The sequence below is a fragment of the Leptodactylus fuscus genome, chromosome 3 (genome assembly GCF_031893055.1).
Source record: "Leptodactylus fuscus isolate aLepFus1 chromosome 3, aLepFus1.hap2, whole genome shotgun sequence".
Classification (NCBI taxonomy): Eukaryota; Metazoa; Chordata; class Amphibia; order Anura; family Leptodactylidae; genus Leptodactylus; species Leptodactylus fuscus.
In genome coordinates this window covers 13,669,960-13,692,938 of record NC_134267.1, presented here as the reverse complement: position 1 = coordinate 13,692,938, position 22,979 = coordinate 13,669,960, and the positions used below count along the sequence as shown (strand labels likewise).

Here is a 22,979-nt window from a genome sequence, read left to right as displayed (position 1 = left end):
TTGTAGGTTTTTTTATATTGTTTTTAGTTTTTTAAATAATTTTTAGTTTATATTTTTATTCATATAGTTTTTCCTTTTATTTTTTATTTTTCATAGTTTTTCCTATAGTTTAACACCTTAAAAAACTTTTAGAGTCAATATATACTGACACTTTCTTTTATATTTCCATATACGGGGCTGCATAATGCGTCTTTTAGGGGAGGGGCAGATGTACTTTACATTTATACCAGATGTGTTGTGTACCAGAAAAAAAATGGTGGTCATTTTGATTTTTTTTTTTTCCGTCATGGCATTGGTGCATGAGAAAAATATTCTTAGAAGTTTGTAATTGGGGCATTTTTGGACGAGGAATACCTAATGCGTATGTGTTCTACTTTATTTATTTTTATGTTTGATCTACGGAAAGGGTGACTTTAGTTTTTTGGGGTTTTTTTTCCACTTTTGAGCCCCAGGGTGCCTGAACACTAATACAACATATTGCAATGTTAATGCATCTTTTGGGTTAATGCGCACAATCAAAGCTGTGTTATATTGTAATGTAATTTTAAAGACTGCATCCACCCATTTTCCATCCTCCATTAGGCGCCGAGCCACTGATTCCAATGCCGTTGGAATTTTTTCTGTGGCCCCTATCAGTGCAGTTACTTTCAGCACCTAATATGCTAATCAGGTTCTCTACTGTCAGATGGGTGGAGCCTGTTTGTCTACTCCAGCCCAGGACTGCCCACCAGTAGGGAGCCTAATTAACATATTGGGTGCTGAAACTAATGCTCATGAATTGCTCAGGAATGGTGGGGGCCACAGAAAAATTTCCAACTCTGCCAAAATCAGTGGAGCAGTAACTGTACAGATGGTGGAGGTGGTGAAAGGTCCTCTTTAATTGCTATTCCATTAGTAGGGCTACATGGGGTTTGTTTTTTGCAGGAGTAGATGTAGTTTTTATTGTCGATAAATTATAATTTAACAATTCATTTTTTTTCAATGAGAAGTAAAATAAAACTGCAATTCTGAGATTGTTTGCATATTTATTTTTACACTATAAAATGGGAAGTAAAACGTAACACGCTAACTTTATTTTATTGACCCAACTCTGGCTTTGGCTTAATAAAACACAGTAAAATTGCAGCTTTTCTCTCTTTTCAAGCTTAGAGCTCGTTCCCACGATGTAACGCGGCGCTCATTCTGACACGTAAACTCGTGTCAGAGTGAGCCCTTCAAAACAGAATCCCATTGACTTCAATGGTTTCCGTTTAACATGTGTAACCCATTGAAATCAATGGGTTAAAAAGCCTCCCATTGATTTCAATGTGTAGTGCGCGTAAGACGGAACCCATTGAAGTCAATGGGATTCTGTTTTGAAGGGCTCACTCTGACACGAGTTTACGTGTCAGAATGAGCGCTGCGTTACATTGTGGGAACGGGGCCTTAAGGTGTTTTTTTGGCTAAGGTTCCACAGGATGGAAACACAGCACTAAAGCACTGCAGGAACAATTGTGGCATGAACGCATCGCGGTTCTTCTCGCAGTGCTTTGAATAGAAAGTTCACTGAGTTTTCCTCCGCGGACTTTCTGCTACAATTATATCTACGGGGAAGCTGCCGGCGTTTCCATAGATATAATTGACATGCTGCGATTTCCAAAACTGCGACGGTTTTGGAAATCGCAGAATGTCCGCACTGCAATTTTTTCCGCAAAGTGGAGATGGGAGTCACATGAAGTACTGTAAACTGCCGCGTTTCCAGCCCGTGGAGCCCCGACCTTAAAGGGATTCTATCATTAAAACTTTTTTTTTTTGTAGATAAGACGTCGGAATAGCCTTTAGAAAGGCAATTCGCCCCTTACCTTTAGATGTGGTCTCCGCCGCGCCGTTCCTTAGAAATACCGTTTTTTACCGGTATGCAAATGAGATCTCCCGCAGTGATGGGGGCGGGCCCCAGCGCTGAAACAGTGATGAGTGCGTCCCCACCGCTGCCAGAGAAGTGTCTCCAAGCGCCGCCTCCTTTTCCGTCCGCCGCGTCATCTTCAATGTCTTCCGGCGCAGGTTTGTAACTTCTAGCAGAGCAGAGCAGACTGCGCAGGCGCACAGGTCATGGGAAAATGGTCGCTTGCACAGTATTGTTAGCGGCCATTTACCCATGACCTGTGTGCCTGCGCAGTCTGCTCTGCTCTGCTAGGTTACGAGCCTGTGCCTGAAGTCATTGAACATGACGTGGCGGACGAAGAAGGAGGCGGCACTTGGAGACACTTCTCTGGCAGCGGTGGGGACGCCCTCATTGCTGTTTGAGCGCTAGGTCCCGCCCCCATTGCTGCGAGAGAACTCATTTGCACACCGGTAAAAAACGGTATTTCTGTGGAACGGCTCGGCGGAGATCACGTCTAAAGGTAAGAGACGAATAGCCTTTCTTAAGGCTATTCCGATGTCTTATCCACACAAAAAAAAAGTTTTAATGGTAGAATCCCTTTAAAGATTTTTTTAATTAAATTTGCAGCAGCAATAATACAGAACGTACAATAGTAACAAAGGTCCTCTCACCTGAATGATTCTTTGCACCAAACTCTGAGCTTCCTCGGTGGAACCCCCCAGTTTTGCCAACACACATCTTCTTATTGATGTAGAGGAACAGTAACAGGAGAAGAACGATGGACACGCCAACTGCTGAAAGAAAGCCAACAGCTTCTGGAGACACTAGAAGGAGACACAAAAGTAACAAAAGTAGACAGTCAGCCAACCACAGAACTATCATCAAACATGAATAGGGGTCAGACTATTTCAAGCCTTTAAGCCAGTTTTGGTCTTCAGGGTCTACATGATCTTCTTTGGTTTCCACCATTAGCATAAGGACAACACATTCAGGTTCTTTGATACAGTTTCCAAAGCCAAGGGTGAAAACCTACAGAAGACAGAAGGGATTTCTCCTTTCCTTGGGCTCCACTTCTGGCTTTGGCTTCACAAACTGTATAGTAAAACAATAAATTGTGTTTTTACTCAAACTGATTTTTTGGTTTTTTTTGCAAGACAACTTGTGTATTTGTAGCTTTCAGTCATTCATATATTTTTTAGGCTAAGTTAGTTCTGCTAAGTTCTGCCCCTTCTGGTTCTCGCTGAGGTCAATCAGTGAAAGGACTGCAATTAGGGTTAAGCAATCGGGATCGGAAAAGATCGGATCCCGATCGGCGATTGAGCAAATTTCACGATCGGGATCAGCTGTAAAATGATCTGAAATCAGATTTTGAAATCTCAAGATCGGCTCAACCCTAAAAGTGACTTTTCCCATAGAGAAGCATTGACTAGGGTTGAGCGATCGGGATCGGGTAAGATCGGATCCCGATCAGCGATCAAGCAAATTTCACGATTGCAATTGGGATCGGCTGGAAAATGATCGGAAATCGGATTTTAAAATCGATCCTTAAATCTCAAGATCGGCTCAACCCTATCTACAATGTTACTACCTGGGTCCTCTTCGTGAAGCCTACTGTGGCTGCTGATTGGCCTCAGCGGTCACATGACCATTGAGCCAATCAGTGGCTTCAGCGGAACTCCGGAAGAGACCCGGAACAGAAGAATTGGGACGTGTGGAAGGACACTGGAGCATCGGGGACAGGTGAGTATGAATTTTTTATTTTTTTTACTGCCTCCGACTGATTTAAAAGTGAAAAGGGTTATCCATGTTTGCCTAGACAACCCCTTTAAGGGGATTGTGCCATTAAGGGCACTCATTCCCTATTCAGAACATAGGGGACAATGCACTTGCATTACCAGCCCCTCATTCACTTCTATAGGGCTGCCTGACTGTAATCTTCCGCAGAGTTGCAGCCCCATGGAAGTGACTAGTGGGCTGGTAACGCAACCTCACTGAAGGCCATATCGGGAATCACAGTCCCCTGTTCTCCTGAATCGCTGGGGGGAGGTTGATCAAACTCCAGACATCAGACACTCACCCCCTGTCCTGTGGATAGGGGATAAACCCATTTAAGGGTGGGGACACATAGGCAGCAGGTTAGCTACTACAAGCTTGGTGGCAGGTAACCTGCTGCGATATACAGTAGCAGCATAGAGTAGAAAATTTATAAAAAATCTCATCTACATGCTGCGACCTCTGTTGTTGTTGCCATTTTAGTCAATATGCAAATGAGATCCTTGCAACAATGTGTGTTACCGCTTACCACTTTGGAGCATCTTCTATGCTCACTGAGATAAGCAAGACAATAGAAAGTATCTATGGACAGAATTCCTTAGTAACTAAAGAGTGAACTGCAAATTAGCTAGAAGGGAAACACCTAGTGGCAAGAAATTAAGAGAAGTTTTTGTAAGTAGAAAGCAGCCACGTTTTTTATTACATTTTGGTTTAGGAATCACAGGATCTATAAAATGAGGCTAAATTGTCAGAAAAGTTAGTGACCATTTAAATGTGATACGAATGCAGCCTTACGATGTTTTTGCATCCGTCTAAAAAACAGAAAAACTCATTTGTTTTGAGGATTTTTAACACTGAGTTCTATGTAAACTCTGAACGGATGAAACATGTGATCTGAATAGAGCCTAAGAGAGCAAATTCAGAATATATACAGCTATAGTGCAGAGTGAAATTTCGTAGTACAATGAATATTTCAGGGTATATGTACAAGGACGTATTTCTGGGTGTAAACAACAACACAATATATTGTAGTGAGAAGAGACAAATACACATGCGGGCAGGTCTACACTGGAGAGCGAGTAGTGCGGTCACATCAAGACACAGGAAGACTCGGCAGACAGGTATACATAGCATGAATCAATAAAATAGCTCCAGGGCAGCTGCAGGAAAGAAAATCAAATTATAGCTGTGAACAGTCATCCATGACATCATCACAGTCCATATGTATAATCCTAACTAATTCAGGATATCTGGGAAAACATAGCAGCAGGATACTGCCGAGGCACCATCCATATAACAACTTAATGGCATCCAGGCCTATATAGCAGTAGTAAACAGCATGATAATGCGCCATAAACCTGTGACATATTGGAGTATATTACATAAGTCCTTTAAGGGTACAGTCGCCCAAAGCCTGATACTGATGCCGAGGAAGAGGTATAAACGAAGCACTAAAATAATTGCCTGGATCGGTGCACAGTGGAGCCAAGTAATAGCTGCCATATGAGCTGTGTCACACCACCTGGCTGCTGCGGGATGCACCTGCACCAAAAAAGTAACAGTTTTGATGTCTGTAACTGCACAAGACAGAAAAAAAGGGTCTCTACTACTTCTGGCCTTACCCCAAAAAGCCCAACCCCAACTGACCCCCCTATAAGGACCTTTCACCACGTCCACTAATTCTAGTTCTTATCTGTAAATAGGTGCTGCTCCTCTGATTCCAGCACAGTTGGAATTTTCTCTCGCCCCAACACCACTCCCGAGCAATAAGTGCAGGTAGTTTTGGTGTCTGATGGGCTTTTACGCTCTGCACTGTCAAAAAGGCGGTGTCAGGCAGGGAACGTGATTCTGAGCTCCAATCAGAGGCAGCCAGTGTCAGAGATCAGAGTCACACCCCCTGCCTGACCCCGCCCTCCTGACCGTACAGAGTCTAAATAGCATATCAAGCACCAAAACTAACAACATTGATTGCTCAGGAATGGTGGGGGCTGGAATCCAACTGTGCTGGAATCAGTGAAACAGCAGCTATTAAATGATGAAAATAACTGGACTTGTAGGAGGGGGAAATGTCCTCTTTAAATTTACGACATCACAGAACAGATCCAACCAGGCCATACCACAGGCTACGGGGCAACGATCCGACTGCTACAAGCTACCAAACCGCAGTCCTACACAGCAGTTCCTAGACACCAAGGACAAGTCTATCGCCTCCTAACCAGGGCTGTGAAGACAGTAGACAAATCAATGACTCCACAGCCTTGTTCCAAACCTACTTTGGCTCCCTCCTGGACTGACACCTCCTCGGGCTAACAAGACACTCAACCCACACTACTTCAACAACAGCCTGTCTAGCCTATTAGGTTCTGCAAGCTGTCCTCCACCACATTTGGATGACCCTAGTCTGCTACTTCCAAGCACAAATAGTTTTTTCTGGGTCTGCTCATCATCTGCTTTCCATCAACCTTGCTCGGGTGTAGAAAACTCTAGCTTAAAGGGTCTCCAAAAGAATGCCAGGTAATCCGCATCTCCTTAAACAGATTGCCTTTGCTCGCCACCCTTCAGGGTTCAGAGACTTTTTGACCATCCATGCTCTACTCTGGATTCTGGGAAAACCATATGAAAGAGAATATGGAAAACTTGCTCGAGCGCAACCCTTTGATCAATACCTGGAGCACAAGCCAGAATATCTCCTCCAAAAGGAAGTCATGCCCATGTGCAGACAGATTTATCTCTTATAATTAAGAAGCCACTTCTGCCTCGAGCCAACCCATGCTTCTTGATGGACAAGCCAAATCCAGCCTTCAGCCAACCATGGTGCATCCAATGGACAGGGCCAAGGCATAAAAGTTTGCGATGGCCAAGCGAAGATCTACTTGACCTGTACTTGGCAAGTCCTTGGTGCCCCACCAAACTACATCCAATGATGAGCTTTCCTTAACCCTTTCTATCAGCACCCGGACCACAGGTTTTTCATGGGACACACTAGGTCTGGTGGTGTCTACCTTTAGCTCTAAGACGCCATGACAGAACATGACATGACATCAGTCTCAGCAAATCAGCATCTAAAGGTGCACTATTGGCATATAACACTTGAGTAGCCTGCACAGGGCCCAGACTTCAACCCCATGCAACACCTTTCAGACCAATTACACTGCTGACTGCAATGCAAGCTTTCTCCCCCAGCATCAGTGTCTGCCCTCTCCAATGCAGACTTCAACCCCATGCAACACCTTTCAGACCAATTACACTGCTGACTGCAATGCAAGCTCTCTCCCCTAGCATCAGTGTCTGCCCTCGCCAATGCAGACTTCAACCCCATGCAACACCTTTCAGACCAATTACACTGCTGACTGCAATGCAAGCTCTCTCCCCCAGCATCAGTGTCTGCCCTCGCCAAGGCTCTTTTGGCTAAATGAGCCCAAATTCCCGCAGACACTCTCAAAAATCTTCCAAGAAGAGAGAAGGCTGTTCAATCTACAAAAGGGGCCCAACTCCATATTGATATATGAATGAACCTGCAAGTTCATACATATCAATACTCAGCTCTAGGTTAACTTCGAGAATAAATGGAACCAAATAAAAAAAAAAAAACACATTTTTTTGTGCAAAATCCTGCGTGCCACTTTTTGATGCTTTGTAGCCCCACTTGCTTTAGAAGAGAAAGAGTTAAAAGCAGCGGTGTAAATTAGAGGACAATTACGGCATATTTCATGCACGCTATCATTATATCACCTGTATTCCATGACAAACTCTACCATTAGCAGCAATTATGTACTTGGTATTTCTAAAGAAAGTTTGTCAGATGAAGATTGTCCCTGAAAACCATTTGTGATAATTACACGGGGTGACACGTTACTAAGAATTGCCGAAACATGTGCGGGGCGAGCGTCTAAAGTGATTACAGCATGTGCAGGGTTAACACTATACTAAATTAGATATCGGGGTAAAAGTGAATGGTACTGAAGGTGTTAATAAAAGACTGTCCATTATTAATCTAATGCTCCACTTGCCAAAAAATAGATCCTGTAGTCATATCTGAATATAATGTACACGAAATAGGGAGTCTGACTACAAGATTAGAATGTTTGTAGTCTGTTACCATGGAGACGCATTCAGTACGGTGCAAACACACGACAAAATGTTGCAAAGTAAGAATGTTTTCAGAAACAGAAGGGTTAATTGTTTATTTTTGTCAATTCACAAAATGAAGTGAAAAAAAAAAGAGAGAAATGTAAATCCTATTAACATTTGGGGTGACCTTTGCCCTTTTGCCCTTTGCCTTCCATCAATCCTTCTCGGTACTTGCAGTTTTTGGCAGAACTGGGCAGGGAGGTTGTTCCCGCCGCCATCTTGGAGGACTAAGCCTAGATCATCTGTGGATGTGGCTTGTCCAGTCCGTCTGTCTCTTCATGTCATCCCAGACAGACTGGATGATGATGAGATCAGGGCTCTGCGGGGGCCGGACCATCACTTCTAGGACTCCACCTCCAAAGGGCAAAGGTCACATCATTTTGTTAATTGACAAAAATAACCTATTAATCCTTCTATTCCTAAAAGCGTTCTTACTTTGCAGCATTTTTTTCCTAGCATGCCTAAAGCTTTTGCACAGGAGCTGCATACTCAAAATGGTAGAAAGTTTCTAATCGAGATCTTTTGCAACAATTTTATGCATTTTTAGATACATCGAAGGAATACAAAATTAATTGCAAATGTCAACATATATCAATATGGAATGTAACAAAGGAGCAGCGACAAAAAAATCAAGTATTTTTATGCAAGTGAAGTGAATATTGGTATCCTACTAATATTATACAGGTGAAAGTTTGTGTGTTTGGATTTTTGTGGGTTTGTGTGTTTGGATGTTTGTGGGTTTGTGTGTTTGGATGTTTGTTCCTCAATCATGCAAAAACCGCTCAACCGATTTGAGTGAAATTTTCCACAAACATAGTTCATAGGCAGGATTGAAAGATAGGCTACTTTTTGGAACAATGACGGACGTACGTTCTTGGCAGGAGCCACCGAAAACCATAACTCATAGCAGCAGCTCTGCAATCCCACACACTTCTTAGCATAGCAAGCCACAGACTCCCTATTGCCGCCTCCGGGCTAGCCCCTAACCCCAGGCAATAACATTTACATATGCGTTCAAACTTCCCGGCTCACGTTAAGGTTACTCCAGCGGCCTACCTCTTCCACGCTCCGGACCCGGCATCTTTGCCGAACACCAGCGCAATCGGGATCCGCAACACCGCCCAGCCTGCCACAGCAACTACACTGTATTTGCAGGCGCATGCGCACATTGACGACCTACACAACGTCTTATTTGCGGCTTTGCGGCTGTAGCCTAGGCCACAGTGCCGGAAGTGTTCGGCAGCCCGCGACAGTCCCGGATGGCGCACTCAACTTACTGGTCTTGCGCCTTACCGACCCTCCAGCTTAGCTATGGTGAGTACGCCGTCTCAATCGGCAGAGGGACAGTGCATGTGCCGGCAGGGGAGTTAGTGGATTTTGTGGAGGGGGCTAAACAGGGAGTTTTGTGGGGGTGCCCGACAGGTGGGGGCCATAGGAGGGGGGTCTGCAGAAAAAGGGGGGTGAGGAGGTTGACCCGGGGTGCAGCGGGAGAGAGAGGGGGTCCGGGGCGCTGGTGGGGGTGCAGGAGGTGCCGTGGGGGTGTGGCCAGGGCCATGGGAGAGAAAGGGGGTCGGGGGCGCCGGGGCGTGAAGGGGCATGCTGCGGGGAGCCAGGAGCAGACGGTAGGTAAAAAGCCCACGGGGACAGGGGAGGAGCAAATGGGACAGGGGCGTGCAGGAGTGGACATGGCGGCACACGGTAGATCATAATCAACGGCGAATGCCGAAATATCAGTGGCTCAGCGCCAACTCCAACCCGCAGACGAAGACGCGGGCAGATGCTAGTGGTATATATAAGGGATATAATCGCAATATACTGAACCAATATAATCCAGTCTGACCTAAACCAACAGACTTTATAACTTACTGTCAGAGTTGTCAGAGGATCCACTCCCAGTGACTACAACTCCTGTATTATTTAGTACTGCCATCTGACATGTAACACAGAGACAGCTCTGGGAGACCCAACCCATTTACCCCCTCCCCAGTGAGTAATAGGAACATGAACAAGTGACCCACTTTCCTATAAATGCCATAAATAACTAACCCAAGGCCTGCAGAGTATCGTGGGGCAAACCAGAACCAGAAGGCCCTCTATTAACTATCTCAGCCCCTCACAGAACCAGCGTATCAACCCAGTCCCACAGATACATAGGTGAGGGTCTCCTGAATCACACAGAGCTTTCCACTTGTGAATCACTGACCCAGTTGCCAGTTTTGGTGAAAATGCAAATGTTCTCAATATCCAAATTGTCCTTTGAAGTAATGAGGGAATAGGCGTGTACCTCTTTGGAGCAATGGCAACACCCTTGTTGCTCCAAAGAGCTCATTTGCACATGGACAAAAACTGCAATGGAGGCAGCAATTTCCAAGGGGAAAGCACTATTTGATTCAGATGACAGTAACCTATCTATCTGCAGGGCTGGGGTGATATGCTGGTTCTGGTGACAGTAACCTATCTATCTGCAGGGCTGGGGTGATATACTGGTTCTGGTAACACTAACCTATCTATCTGCAGGGCTGGGGTGATATGCTGGTTCTGGTGACAGTAACCTATCTATCTGCAGGGCTGGGGTGATATGCTGGTTCTGGTGACAGTAACCTATCTATCTGCAGGGCTGGGGTGATATGCTGGTTCTGGTGACAGTAACCTATCTATCTGCAGGGCTGGGGTGATATGCTGGTTCTGGTGACACTAACCTATCTATCTGCAGGGCTGGGGTGATATGCTGGTTCTGGTGTCAGTAACCTATCTATCTGCAGGGCTGGGGTGATATGCTGGTTCTGGTGACAGTAACCTATCTATCTGCAGGGCTGGGGTGATATGCTGGTTCTGGTAACACTAACCTATCTATCTGCAGGGCTGGGGTGATATGCTGGTTCTGGTAACACTAACCTATCTATCTGCAGGACTGGGGTGATATGCTGGTTCTGGTGACACTAACCTATCTATCTGCAGGGCTGGGGTGATATGCTGGTTCTGGTGACAGTAACCTATCTATCTGCAGGACTGGGGTGATATGCTGGTTCTGGTAACACTAACCTATCTATCTGCAGGGCTGGGGTGATATGCTGGTTCTGGTAACACTAACCTATCTATCTGCAGGACTGGGGTGATATGCTGGTTCTGGTGACACTAACCTATCTATCTGCAGGGCTGGGGTGATATGCTGGGTCTGGTGACAGTAACCTATCTATCTGCAGGGCTGGGGTGATATGTTGGTTCTGGTGACAGTAACCTATCTATCTGCAGGGCTGGGGTGATATGTTGGTTCTGGTGACAGTAACCTATCTATCTGCAGGGCTGGGGTGATATGCTGGTTCTGGTGACACTAACCTATCTATCTGCAGGGCTGGGGTGATATGCTGGTTCTGGTGACACTAACCTATCTATCTGAAGGGCTGGGGTGATATGTTGGTTCTGGTGACAGTAACCTATCTATCTGCAGGGCTGGGGTGATATGCTGGTTCTGGTGACAGTAACCTATCTATCTGCAGGGCTGGGGTGATATGTTGGTTCTGGTGACAGTAACCTATCTATCTGCAGGGCTGGGGTAATATGTTGCGGTCTGGTGACAGTAACCTATCTATCTGCAGGGCTGGGGTAATATGTTGCGGTCTGGTGACAGTAACCTATCTATCTGCAGGACTGGGGTGATATGTTGGTTCTGGTGACACTCCCTTTAAAGTAGACCCGTCACCTCTCTTGGTATATCCATGCTAGCAAATAGTGCAATTGCCCATAAAGAAGCATCTCTCCTTAAAACTCTGTGTTTTGTCATTCCTCTCTTATTCCTCCTGGAAATGAATGATTAAACTGACAACTAGGTGTTACCATTTTTTTGTCAAAGGGACGTATCCCTACTGCGTCAGCACTGATTTCACAATGTCAGAGTGTACAGGAACACGCCTCCTACTGGTAAGAGTTGTCAATTTATTTGTAAATTTCTAGGAGAATTAACAGAGGAACAGTACAAAGGAGGGTAAGGTTACAGGCACATGAGCGTAGAGGTTTTTACTATCCACACTATGAGTCCGTACTATATCCACAATTGCAGGTAACAACGACAGTCGTGTGAATACGTCTTATAAGAAAGGATGTTCAAGAATTGTTATATAATTGTAAATTTCTAGGAGGAATAATAGAGGAACCGAACAAAACAGGGTATAAGAAAATATATCATAAGACTTACTATAAAGATAACCTACGGCGCTTTTCCCATCTGCAGGACATCCCCACCCGCACACTACTGAATGAGGTGATGACAGGTCGCCCGTACCGGGTGTGGAATAAGTAACGTTTCCTCGGAGTCGCTCCTTACCTGTGCACGTCAGGGCTCTGCTGATATCACGCAGGATGGAAAGCTTCTGTCATATACCCACATCTACCGTATAAAGGATCCCGAATGTAAGCCCTGCTGTCACAAGCCGCATCCTGTGACCATGGCGGCTACCAGTTGCCGCTCGCTGCCTCCTTTGTCCCCATATGGCTACCTGCCTATATGTCACTAAAGCTTTAATTATTGATTCCATTGCTGCAATACTATCTGACCGATGTACAAATAAGGAAGTCACGTGAGAAGCCGAGGGAACGTTACATGTCGCCGGGTCCTCATTGTCTGATCCTGGTCGAGCAGCGAACCTGCCCAGCTGTGTATAGTGTATAACCGTAATACAGGGTGCAAAGTAAGGTGACGGCAAAAAGAGGATGGCGGTATATGTGATATAATGTAGTATATTGTAGTATATGTAATATAATGTAGTATATTGTAGTATATGTGATATAATGTAGTATATTGTCATAAATGTAGTATATTGTAGTATATATAAGGTATATTGTAGCATATTTAGTAAATTGTAGTATATTGTAATATATTTAGTACATTGTCGTATATGTAGTATATTGTAGTATATTTATTACATTGTAGTATATTGTAGTATATTTAGTACACTGTAGTATATGTAGCACATTGTAACAAACATATATGGTATATTGTAGTATATTGTAATATGTTTAGTAAATTGTAGTATATTTATTACATTGTAGTATATGTACTATATTGTAGTATATGTAATATAATGTAGTATATTGTCATAAATGTAGTATATAAGGTATATTGTAGTATATTTAGTACATTGCAGTATATGTAGCACATTGTATGCTACATACTGTATATAGTATATTGTATATTGTAATATATTTAGTAAATTGTAGTACAGTTATTACATTGTAGTATATTATAAGATATATATGGTATATTGTAGTATATGTAGTCTATTGTAATATATTTAGTATATTGTATTATAATGTAGCATCCTATTCTATTCTACTAATATTATAAATGTGAAAGTTTAGATGTTTGGATATTTGTTAGTCAATCACGCAAAAATGGCTGAACAGATTTGAATGAAATTTGGCACATAGATAGTTTGTAACCTCGATTAACACATCGGCTACTTTGTATCCCGGTACATGACATGGCTTCATGACTGTTATGAATTTATGTTCACATACTATATTACACTGCTCCTGCAGCAGATTATCTCAGCCAGGTCTGTTATCTCTCTGTGTAAACACTCAGCTAGTCCTTAGTGGATTGTGTACATACATTTGCATATTATCTGATCCGCTCCAGGCAACATGCTGACACATTGGATGGGAAAACACCTTTAATCTAAATTTGCAGTTTGCTACTTTTAAACATGCCGGGAAAAAGAAAATCAAATTTATTGCAAAAATCTAAAACAACAAGAGCTATGAGGGAGCCAGAAGTCACAGAGTTCTCCTCAAGCGGAGCTGACGGAGATCATCGTTGCCAACAACACACTCATTATATGGCGTCCCAGCGAGCTGCTGAGATGCCGGAACAATCACGGGCACTGCGCAAGAAATGAGTTCAGTGGCAGGCCAGCTTGACAGCTGCCGAAACGCTGGAGCAGGTGGATCATTAACGCCACCAACACGCTCATGCCGGAACAATCACGGGCACGGTGCGAGGAACACATTCAGCAGCAGGACAGCTTAAGAGCTGCCGAAACGCCGAAACAAGCAAACCATCAACGACAGCAATTTGCTGAATATAGGCAGATCATCGACGCCAACAACACACAGATGAAGTCTTGGCCAGAAATACACAAACAAACGACATACAAAATACACGAGTGCAAAACTGGGCAATTCTTATAGGGCCACTACGCAAACAAAAAATGAAATATACAAGTGCGAAGCCACGTCCTCCTGCTAGAATTGTAATATATTGTAGTATATGTAGTGTATTATAATATATATTTAGTGTATTGTAGTAGATTGTGATATATGTACTACATTATAGTATATTGTAGTATACTGTAGTATATTGTATATTGGAATATATTGTAGCATATTATAGTATATTGTACTATATGTAGTATATATTAGTATAATGTAGTATATATAGTATATTGTATTACTAAATTGTAGTATATGTATTATATTGTACAATATGTAGTATATTATAGTATACAGTATGTAGTGAATTGTACTATATGGAGTATAATGTAGTATATTGTAGTGTATTGTACTATATGTAGTATATTGTAGTATATGTAGTATATTGTAGGGTATTGTACTATATGTAGTATAATGTAGTATATGTAGTATATTGTAGTATATGTAGTATATTGTAGTGTATTGTAGTATATGTAGTATAGTGTAGTGTATTGTACAATATGTAGTATATTATAGTATACAGTATGTAGTGAATTGTACTATATGTAGTATAATGTAGTATATGTAGTATATTGTAGTATATGTAGTATATTGTAGTGTATTGTACTATATGTAGTATATTGTAGGGTATTGTACTATATGTAGTATAATGTAGTATATGTAGTATACTGGACTATATGTAGTATATTGTAGTGTATTGTACTATATGGAGTATAATGTAGTATATGTAGTATATTGTAGTGCATTGTACTATATGTAGTATAATGTAGTATATGTAGTATATTGTAGTATATGTAGTATATTGTAGTGTATTGTAGTATATGTAGTATAGTGTAGTGTATTGTACAATATGTAGTATATTATAGTATACAGTATGTAGTGAATTGTACTATATGTAGTATAATGTAGTATATGTAGTATATTGTAGTATATTGTAGTGTATTGTACTATATGTAGTATATTGTAGGGTATTGTACTATATGTAGTATAATGTAGTATATGTAGTATACTGGACTATATGTAGTATATTGTAGTGTATTGTACTATATGGAGTATAATGTAGTATATGTAGTATATTGTAGTGCATTGTACTATATGTAGTATAATGTAGTATATGTAGTATATTGTAGTATATGTAGTATATTGTAGTGTATTGTACTATATGTAGTATATTGTAGTATAAGTAGTATATTGTAGTGTATTGTACTATATGTAGTATAATGTAGTATATGTAGTATATTGTAGTATATGTAGTATATTGTAGTATATGTAGTATAGTGTAGTGTATTGTACAATATGTAGTATATTATAGTATACAGTATGTAGTGAATTGTACTATATGTAGTATAATGTAGTATATGTAGTATAGTGTAGTATATGTAGTATATTGTAGTGTATTGTACTATATGTAGTATATTGTAGGGTATTGTACTATATGTAGTATAATGTAGTATATGTAGTATACTGTACTATATGTAGTATATTATAGTGTATTGTACTATATGGAGTATAATGTAGTATATGTAGTATATTGTAGTATAAGTAGTATATTGTAGTGTATTGTACTATATGTAGTATATTGTTCAGCAAAAGCCTGCAGAACCTTCTACGCCATCAGAAGACAACTGTACCACCTCAAACCACTGGTGAGGGTCTGGCTGAAGATGTTTGACGCTGTTATCTCCCCGATCCTTCTCTATGGCAGCGAGGTTTGGGGCCCAGCCACCTATCCAGACCAGTCAAAGTGGGATTCCAGCCCAACAGAGAACTTCCACCTGGAGTTCTGCAAATACCTGCTCCATGTCCATCGCAACACCACCAACATGGCCTGCAGGGCAGAGCTAGGCAGACTCCCCCTATGGCTCACCATACAGAAGAGGGCGCTAGCTTTCCAGGCACACATCCAGGGGAGCAAGCCTGACTCCTACCACCACCAAGCATGACTAAGCCACCTGAGCAAACCAGACACTCACCAACCAAACAACAGCCAACCACCAAACCAAAAACACCAACAGATGATAACCAAGGCCGAAATAAAGGCGACCACAGAGGCAAACAGAGAGCGGTACATTGAAGAATGGAGAAACGAAATAAATAACTCCAAGAAACTCACCGTGTACCAATCCCTACAGAGGGACTACACCATGGCCACCTACCTGGAGAGAATACGCCACCCCAAGCACAGACAGACCCTGAGCCGATACAGACTGAGCGCCCACAACCTAGAGATAGAGACGGGGCGATACAGGCAGATGTACAAGCCACGGGAGAACAGACTGTGCCAGCACTGTGACCAGGGGGCCCTAGAAGACGAGACCCACTTCCTGCTACACTGCACCAAATACTCAGCTGTGAGGGCCGTCTACTACCAAAGACTCTCTGCCCACATCTCAGACTTCATATCTGCAGACGAGAAGAGGAAACTCTACATCCTACTGGGAGAAGAAGAGGCCACTGTGGAGATCGCTGCCCAATACGTGTCCAGCTGTCACCAAACAAGAGGAAGATGAGACTCCACGGACTGTTATATTTATCCCAATACACCCGCCCCACCCCACCCCACCCACCCCCACCTCCCCATATAGCAGTCACCAACGAAGAGGAAGATGAGACTCCACGGACTGTTATACCCCAAACCAACCGCCCCGCCCCACCCCACCTCCCCATATAACGGTCACCAACGAAGAGGAAGATGAGACTCCACGGACTGTTATACCCCAAACCACCCTCCCCCCCCCCCCCACTTTACTAGCTTTGGCAATGCCAAATATCTATTCGGACGTGCCAATAAAGCTTTTTTGATTTGATTTGATATTGTAGTATATGTAGTATATTGAAGTGTATTGTACTATATGAAGTATATTGTAGTGTATTGTACTATATGTAGTATATTGTAGTATATGTAGTATATTGTAGCATATGTAGTGTATTGTACTATATGTAGTATATTGTACTATATGTAGTATATTGTAGTATATGTAGTATATTGTAGCATATGTAGTGTATTGTACTATATGTAGTATATTGTAGTATATGTAGTATATTGTAGTATATTGTAGATTTCATCAACTACACTTAAAGGTTTTATATCACAAAAAATAATTAATCCTCTATCGATACGATCAAGGAAAAGCTGTAGAGCAGAGGGTGTTTGACCACTGAGACGTCGCTGATTCTGAGAACAGGGAGTGTTTTACCCACATGTGATAGACAGGCCCTAGAGTATGCAGACACACCCTTGCTCCTATTCACTTCAATGGGGATTGGCGGAAATATCTGAAGTACCCCTATCTCTGGCCCTCCCATTACATACCCCCCAATAGATTATCAGATACATCTGTAGAGTCTCTTTGGGGTCCCCTCTATTAATGGTAAGGACACAAGAGCCTGAGCTATCTTATCTCTATCAGGTGCAGAGAAGATGATGGGTATTTAGGTCGATGTCCTTCCAGGGAAGATCGAGTGATTGAACATCTTTAAGACTTCTTAATTGGCGTTAAAGAAAACCTGTCATGTTATATATTACCTCTTACCTGTCATATTATAGAGTGGAAAGAGATGATAAGATTGATATATAGGTGGGTTGCATACCCCATCCCACCTCCCCACACCTCATGGCCCCATCTTGGCCATCTATCCCATCATTCTTTGCACTGTCTTTATTTATCAAGCCATGCACTTCCATTATATAGGACGTCTCAATGGCTTGTACATAAATCCATACAATGATCAAACCTCATGCTAAACAAAAGACAGTCCTACGAGTCTGGAAAAGCCCAGGCCATTAAAATACTGTTTAGTGTTGTATACATAGAGCGTGCCAAAACCTGTATGAGACACAAAGGCAAATGTGGTAACATGATCGGCAGCAGCCGCTCTCTACAGGTCGCACCATGTTTACTTCATTGGCAGGGACTGGGGTTAGACCTTGGACAATGGCTGGAGAAGAATAAATCGTGTCTCCGCTGTCCCTGGGGATTGTATAGGCCAAGTGCTGGCTATTTAATAAAACACAATACTGTCTAATTCCACCTTGTTGTCTATCTCTACTGTATTGTATGGGTTATTGTACCATGCGCCACCCACCATGTCACTCCAACCCTTAGAATTACCATTACTAGTAGCCGTTGCAACAGTGTCTAAGCTGCAAAGGGAACGGATCCTCAAGGCTGGAACCACATATACATAAAGCAACCTAATGGCTATGGGTCTGGCTTACACATTGGCAAATTAAAGGGTCTTCCCAAGAGTAGGCTTTGGGATAGGTCTAGGAATTGTCCACCAATTTTCAGACAACCTCTTTCCATTGTTTGTCACGACTACAACTGCTCTATCCCCAGTGACTGGCTGATATTGCAGGAAGAAGCCCCATTACATGGCGGCAAATCAAATTAATGGCCGTCCAATGGCCATGCATCGATATGTTTGGTCCCCTGTAAGGTATGAGTTAAACACAGACTCTTCCCTCTGAAGACCATATTTCCTAATGGAGCATATGAACAAGGGCTACTTAAACATGACTTACAAAGGTTGTCCTACAACAACAGCTTAGGACCAGTCCAAGGAATAGGTAATAAGTGCCCAATTGTGGTGGGTCTTACTACTAGGACCCTCCACCAACCACAAGGACAGGGTGTGTTGAGTAAGAATTGATACCTGTCAAATATCCTGTTTATTATACGAGTGATTATAGGACCGACCCGACACAGCTTACTGTGTAAGCGGCCATTTTCTTGTGGCCGCTGGCATGCACAGTTGGCTCTGCCCGAAGCCTAGAAGATTGAAACCCGGGACGGAAGAAGACACAAGGAGAGGCCGTTCCAGAAGAAGATGGAGGCATCGCTGGAGAGTTATCTCGCAGCATTGGGAACACCCCCAGTGCTGTTTGAGTGCAAGGGACCACCCCCAGTGCTGTTTGATTGCTAGGGACCGCCCCCAGTGCTGTTCGAGTGCTAGGGACCACCCCCAGTGCTGTTTGAGTGCTAGGGACCGCCCCCAGTGCTGCGAGAGAACTCATTTGCATACTGAAGAAAACCCAAATTTCTACCGAACGGCGGCACAGAGAAGACATCTAAAGGTAGGAGAAGAATAGCCTTTCTTAAGGCTTTTCCTACGTATTAGTCAGAAAAAAGGGTATCCAATGGTAGTATCCCTTTAAGGTGTGACCCATTTGACGGGTGGAATCCAAGACACTGTATAGTCCATGCCTACAATTTGTATTAGACTGAGGTTCCTTGGACCCACCAGATATTAGGATTATGATGGCCCACCATACAACAACCCCTGAGAAATGGACCAAAGCACCCTGGAAATTTGGACCTTTGTTGTGTTAGAGTATGAGCCCACTGGAGGATGCTCTGGTATTTTGGCGGGTCAGTTTGGCAATGCCGTCAGGCTTCTGAGATATAAGTTCTGTACTAAATACCATAATCATTGGTTCTTTCTCATGTGCTTTACAATGTATAGAAATATCTTCACCATCACTAATAGCATTTCTAATAATATAGTGATCTGAGGCCACGGATACCGTACAAGCCCTGGGCATGGTAAGACCAAGACACCAAGTACACCTGGTATTCACAACACTTGATCCATAAATGTAACTTGACAGCGGGAGCTACAGTCATCTGAAACTGTAAGTATCCTTCACTTTTCTAATGTAATTACCTAAAGGAGCGCTCAATTCATTGTGGTCTGAGCCAGTCATCGTCTGCCAATTATCACCGCAATAATGAATAGAAAAATGACCGCCATATACTGGAAAAAAACCTCTGACCTTGCATTAAAAAAAGAATAAATGTGCTGGAACTCAGGCATCTACCTATTATACCGATCCATTCCGGTGACACAGAGCAGGATAGAGCAGGTCATATCCTGCCTCATGTCCTCGGAACGGATCGGAAGCCCTCGAAGAGGTGAATGGATCACGGGATGCACTTGGATGTCACTCCGGGTGTCATCTGACTGCATTCTGCTGGCCGTACATCGGATGCACACTCGGTCGAGTGCATGGGGTCTAACACTGGGGTCTTAACAAATCTATTATTACAAAATCTATTATCCCGACACAAGCACAGATCAATGTATTGAGCTCGGCCTGCTTCAGAGAACCAGAGCACATTCAATCATCTGATCGCTGGACCCTTACTGATCTAATCTTAACCCCTTGCTGACTGCCCATTGACTCTACCTGTCCAGACAATTGGCAAATATCTCTGCAAGGACATATCTATACATCCTTACAGAGATCTGCCCAAGATCAGGGAGCCCGTTGACATTTCAAAGAGAAGTTGTAATATGTCAAATATGTTGCATCAAATTCATGTTATTTCTGCCCAGGACGATACCAAACCATAGCCGTTCATATGGAGACAACGCAACCATCACGGCCATAAGGCACTGAGGTCCTCAAGTTCCCCTAACCTAAAATACTTGAATTTGTACAGACTGACATTTGGTTGCTCTAGATTCACGTAACACAGTTTATAAAGAATAAAGTTGTCTTTACAAAAACATTTTCCTTCCTTGCGTCTGATCTCAAAACTTTCTTGGCACAGTGACTTTGACAAGGTATTCACAGAGGTCAATACAAAACAAGGACCGTTCCTACAGCCAAAACAAAGCCATCATGGCCATGTGGCACAGAGGTCCTCAAGAAACAAAGGCAAAACAAAACCATCATGGACATGTGGCACAGAGGTCCTCAAGAAACAAAGGCAAAACAAAACCATCATGGCCATGTGGCACAGAGGTCTTCAAATAAAGCCAAAACAAAGCCACCATGGCCATGAGGCACTGAGGTCCTCAAGTAACAAAGCCAAAACAAAGCCATCATGGCCATATGGCACAGAGGTCTTCAAATAACAAAGCCAAAACGAAGCCACCATGGCCATGTGGCACTGAGGTCCTCAAGTAACAAAGCCAAAACACAGCCATTATGGCCATGTGGCACAGAGGTCCTCAAGTAACAAAGCCAAAACACAGCCATCATGGCCATGTGGCACAGAGGTCCTCAAGAAAAAAAGCCAAAACGAAGCCATCATGGCCCTGTGGCACAGTGGTCCTCAAGCAACAAAGCCAAAATGAAGCCATTATGGCCATGTGGCACAGAGGACCTCAAGTAACAATGTAAAAACAAAGCCATCATGGCCATGTGGCACAGTGGTCCTCAAGAAACAAAGCGATCATGGCCACATGGCACAGAGGTCCTCAAGTAACCCTAACCTAAAAAGTTTCAATTTGTACGAAGTGACATAAGACTTCTATAGATTTGCATAATAAGAATGAAGTTGTCTTTACCAACACATTTTCTTTCCTTGTGTCTGATCTCAACTCATTCTTGGCACAGTGACTTTGCCCAGAACTTCACAGAGGTCAATGCCAAACAACAGCCGTTCCAGCAGCCACAACACAGCTATCGCGGCCATGGGGCACAGAGGTCCTCAATTAACCCTAACCTAAAAGGCTCCAATTTGTACAAAGTGACATACGGATGATCTAGATTTGTATAAATAAGAATAAAGTTGTCTTTCCCAACACATTTTCCTTCCTAGTGTCTGATCTCAAAACTTTGTTGGCACAGTGACTTTGCCCAGATCTTCGCGGAGTGGCTTTATTAAGCTGACTTCTCCGGAACAGATGGCTTGCTGTACCGTACTTGTGATCGCGATTAATTTTAGCATGACTTGTTTACTAATGCTCGCTGTTCCTGATGCTAAAAATCTGTTTCTGTGAGTCAACAGGAGTTTCTATGTAGTATAGGAGCCGGAGAAATTCTACATAGAAGGTTAGCTGGAAAACAGGGTGGATGAACCACAAACCTACATGGTAGGAGTAATGACAACTTCTTTCCATATACCCGATAGGTCACACAGATGTCATAGATCAAAGTCCTCCTCTCAGGATCTGCTCTAGGTTTCACTGCCTATCCATGCATATGGACTTGTTTGTGGAGCCTTCTACTTAGACAATGGGAATCCATGTAAGAATTCTTCCATAGGCATTCATGCCGCTCCATAGAATCACCAACATGGGGTTACAGGTCCTACAAATGAGGTGGACCAACTTCTTTCAGAGTTGAGTTAAAGGGCTTGGCCCATGAAAAGTATTGGATGAAGCATTGGTGCACATGCATGAACGATGTCCTCTGAAATGGGAGATCAAGAGAATCCCAGAACTTATAGACACAGTCCAATCACATTATTATGACCACTTGTTAAAGTCCAGAATAACCCCCTTTGGCAGAGCGGACCGTTGCGAGACGTGCAGGAAGAGAGGGGATGTTGTGATGATGGTCAATGGGATGTTGAGCAATGCCGACTCCAGTGCCGTGGCCAGCTGCGCTAGCTTACGCAGATGAGCATCCATGCCGCCAACAACCCCATCGAGGTGGTCCCACAGATTCTCGATTGGGTTCAAGTCCGGGGAATTTGCTGGCCAAGGGAGTACGGTAAACTCATCCTGGTGCTCCTCGAACCACGCATGTACACTGCGAGCTTTATGACACGTGGCATTGTCCTGCTGGTAGATGCCATCATCCGGAGGAAAAACAATTCGCATCTAGGGGTGAACATGGTCCGCAAGGATAGATGCATACTTGTGTAGATCCATCGTGCCTTCCATAATGATGAGTGCACCCAGATGGCTGATGACATGGCTGGTTATTTAACGTTGACGTCAAAATTAGGCTGTGGTCACATTAATAGGACTGGACTGTGTAGTTGTCCAGTGGTTAGGTGATAAATCCTTTTGTCAGACGGGATGCTTCCACGACCAACATTTATCACTCCATGTGTAGGACTGGGCACCAGCGTCTGATTAGTCGGGGTCTGACTGCTGAGATTCTTACTAACCATGAAAAGGGGGTACCCAATATCGTCTGCTCTATTCAAGTCTACGGAACTGATGAAGTTATCCGATTGCTGATGCAAAGGATTCTATATTGACTCTGTGGCGCCTCTCCTGACCTTTGCCTGGATCGTAGTGTTGAACAAACTTTTTGCTCCTG

General features: G+C 43.2%; 1 protein-coding gene across 2 annotated transcripts in view; it reads right to left on the bottom strand.

Moving 5' to 3' along the window:
• The window catches only part of SYT14 (synaptotagmin 14), a 135,433-nt gene that overhangs the window by 92,940 nt on the left and 19,514 nt on the right, over nucleotides 1–22,979 (bottom strand). For both annotated transcript variants that reach the window (XM_075267126.1, XM_075267127.1), the window contains exon 3: nucleotides 2,533–2,685. In XM_075267126.1, coding sequence (XP_075123227.1) covers nucleotides 2,533–2,685 — 153 coding nt within the window. The remainder of the gene's footprint in view (nucleotides 1–2,532; nucleotides 2,686–22,979) is intronic.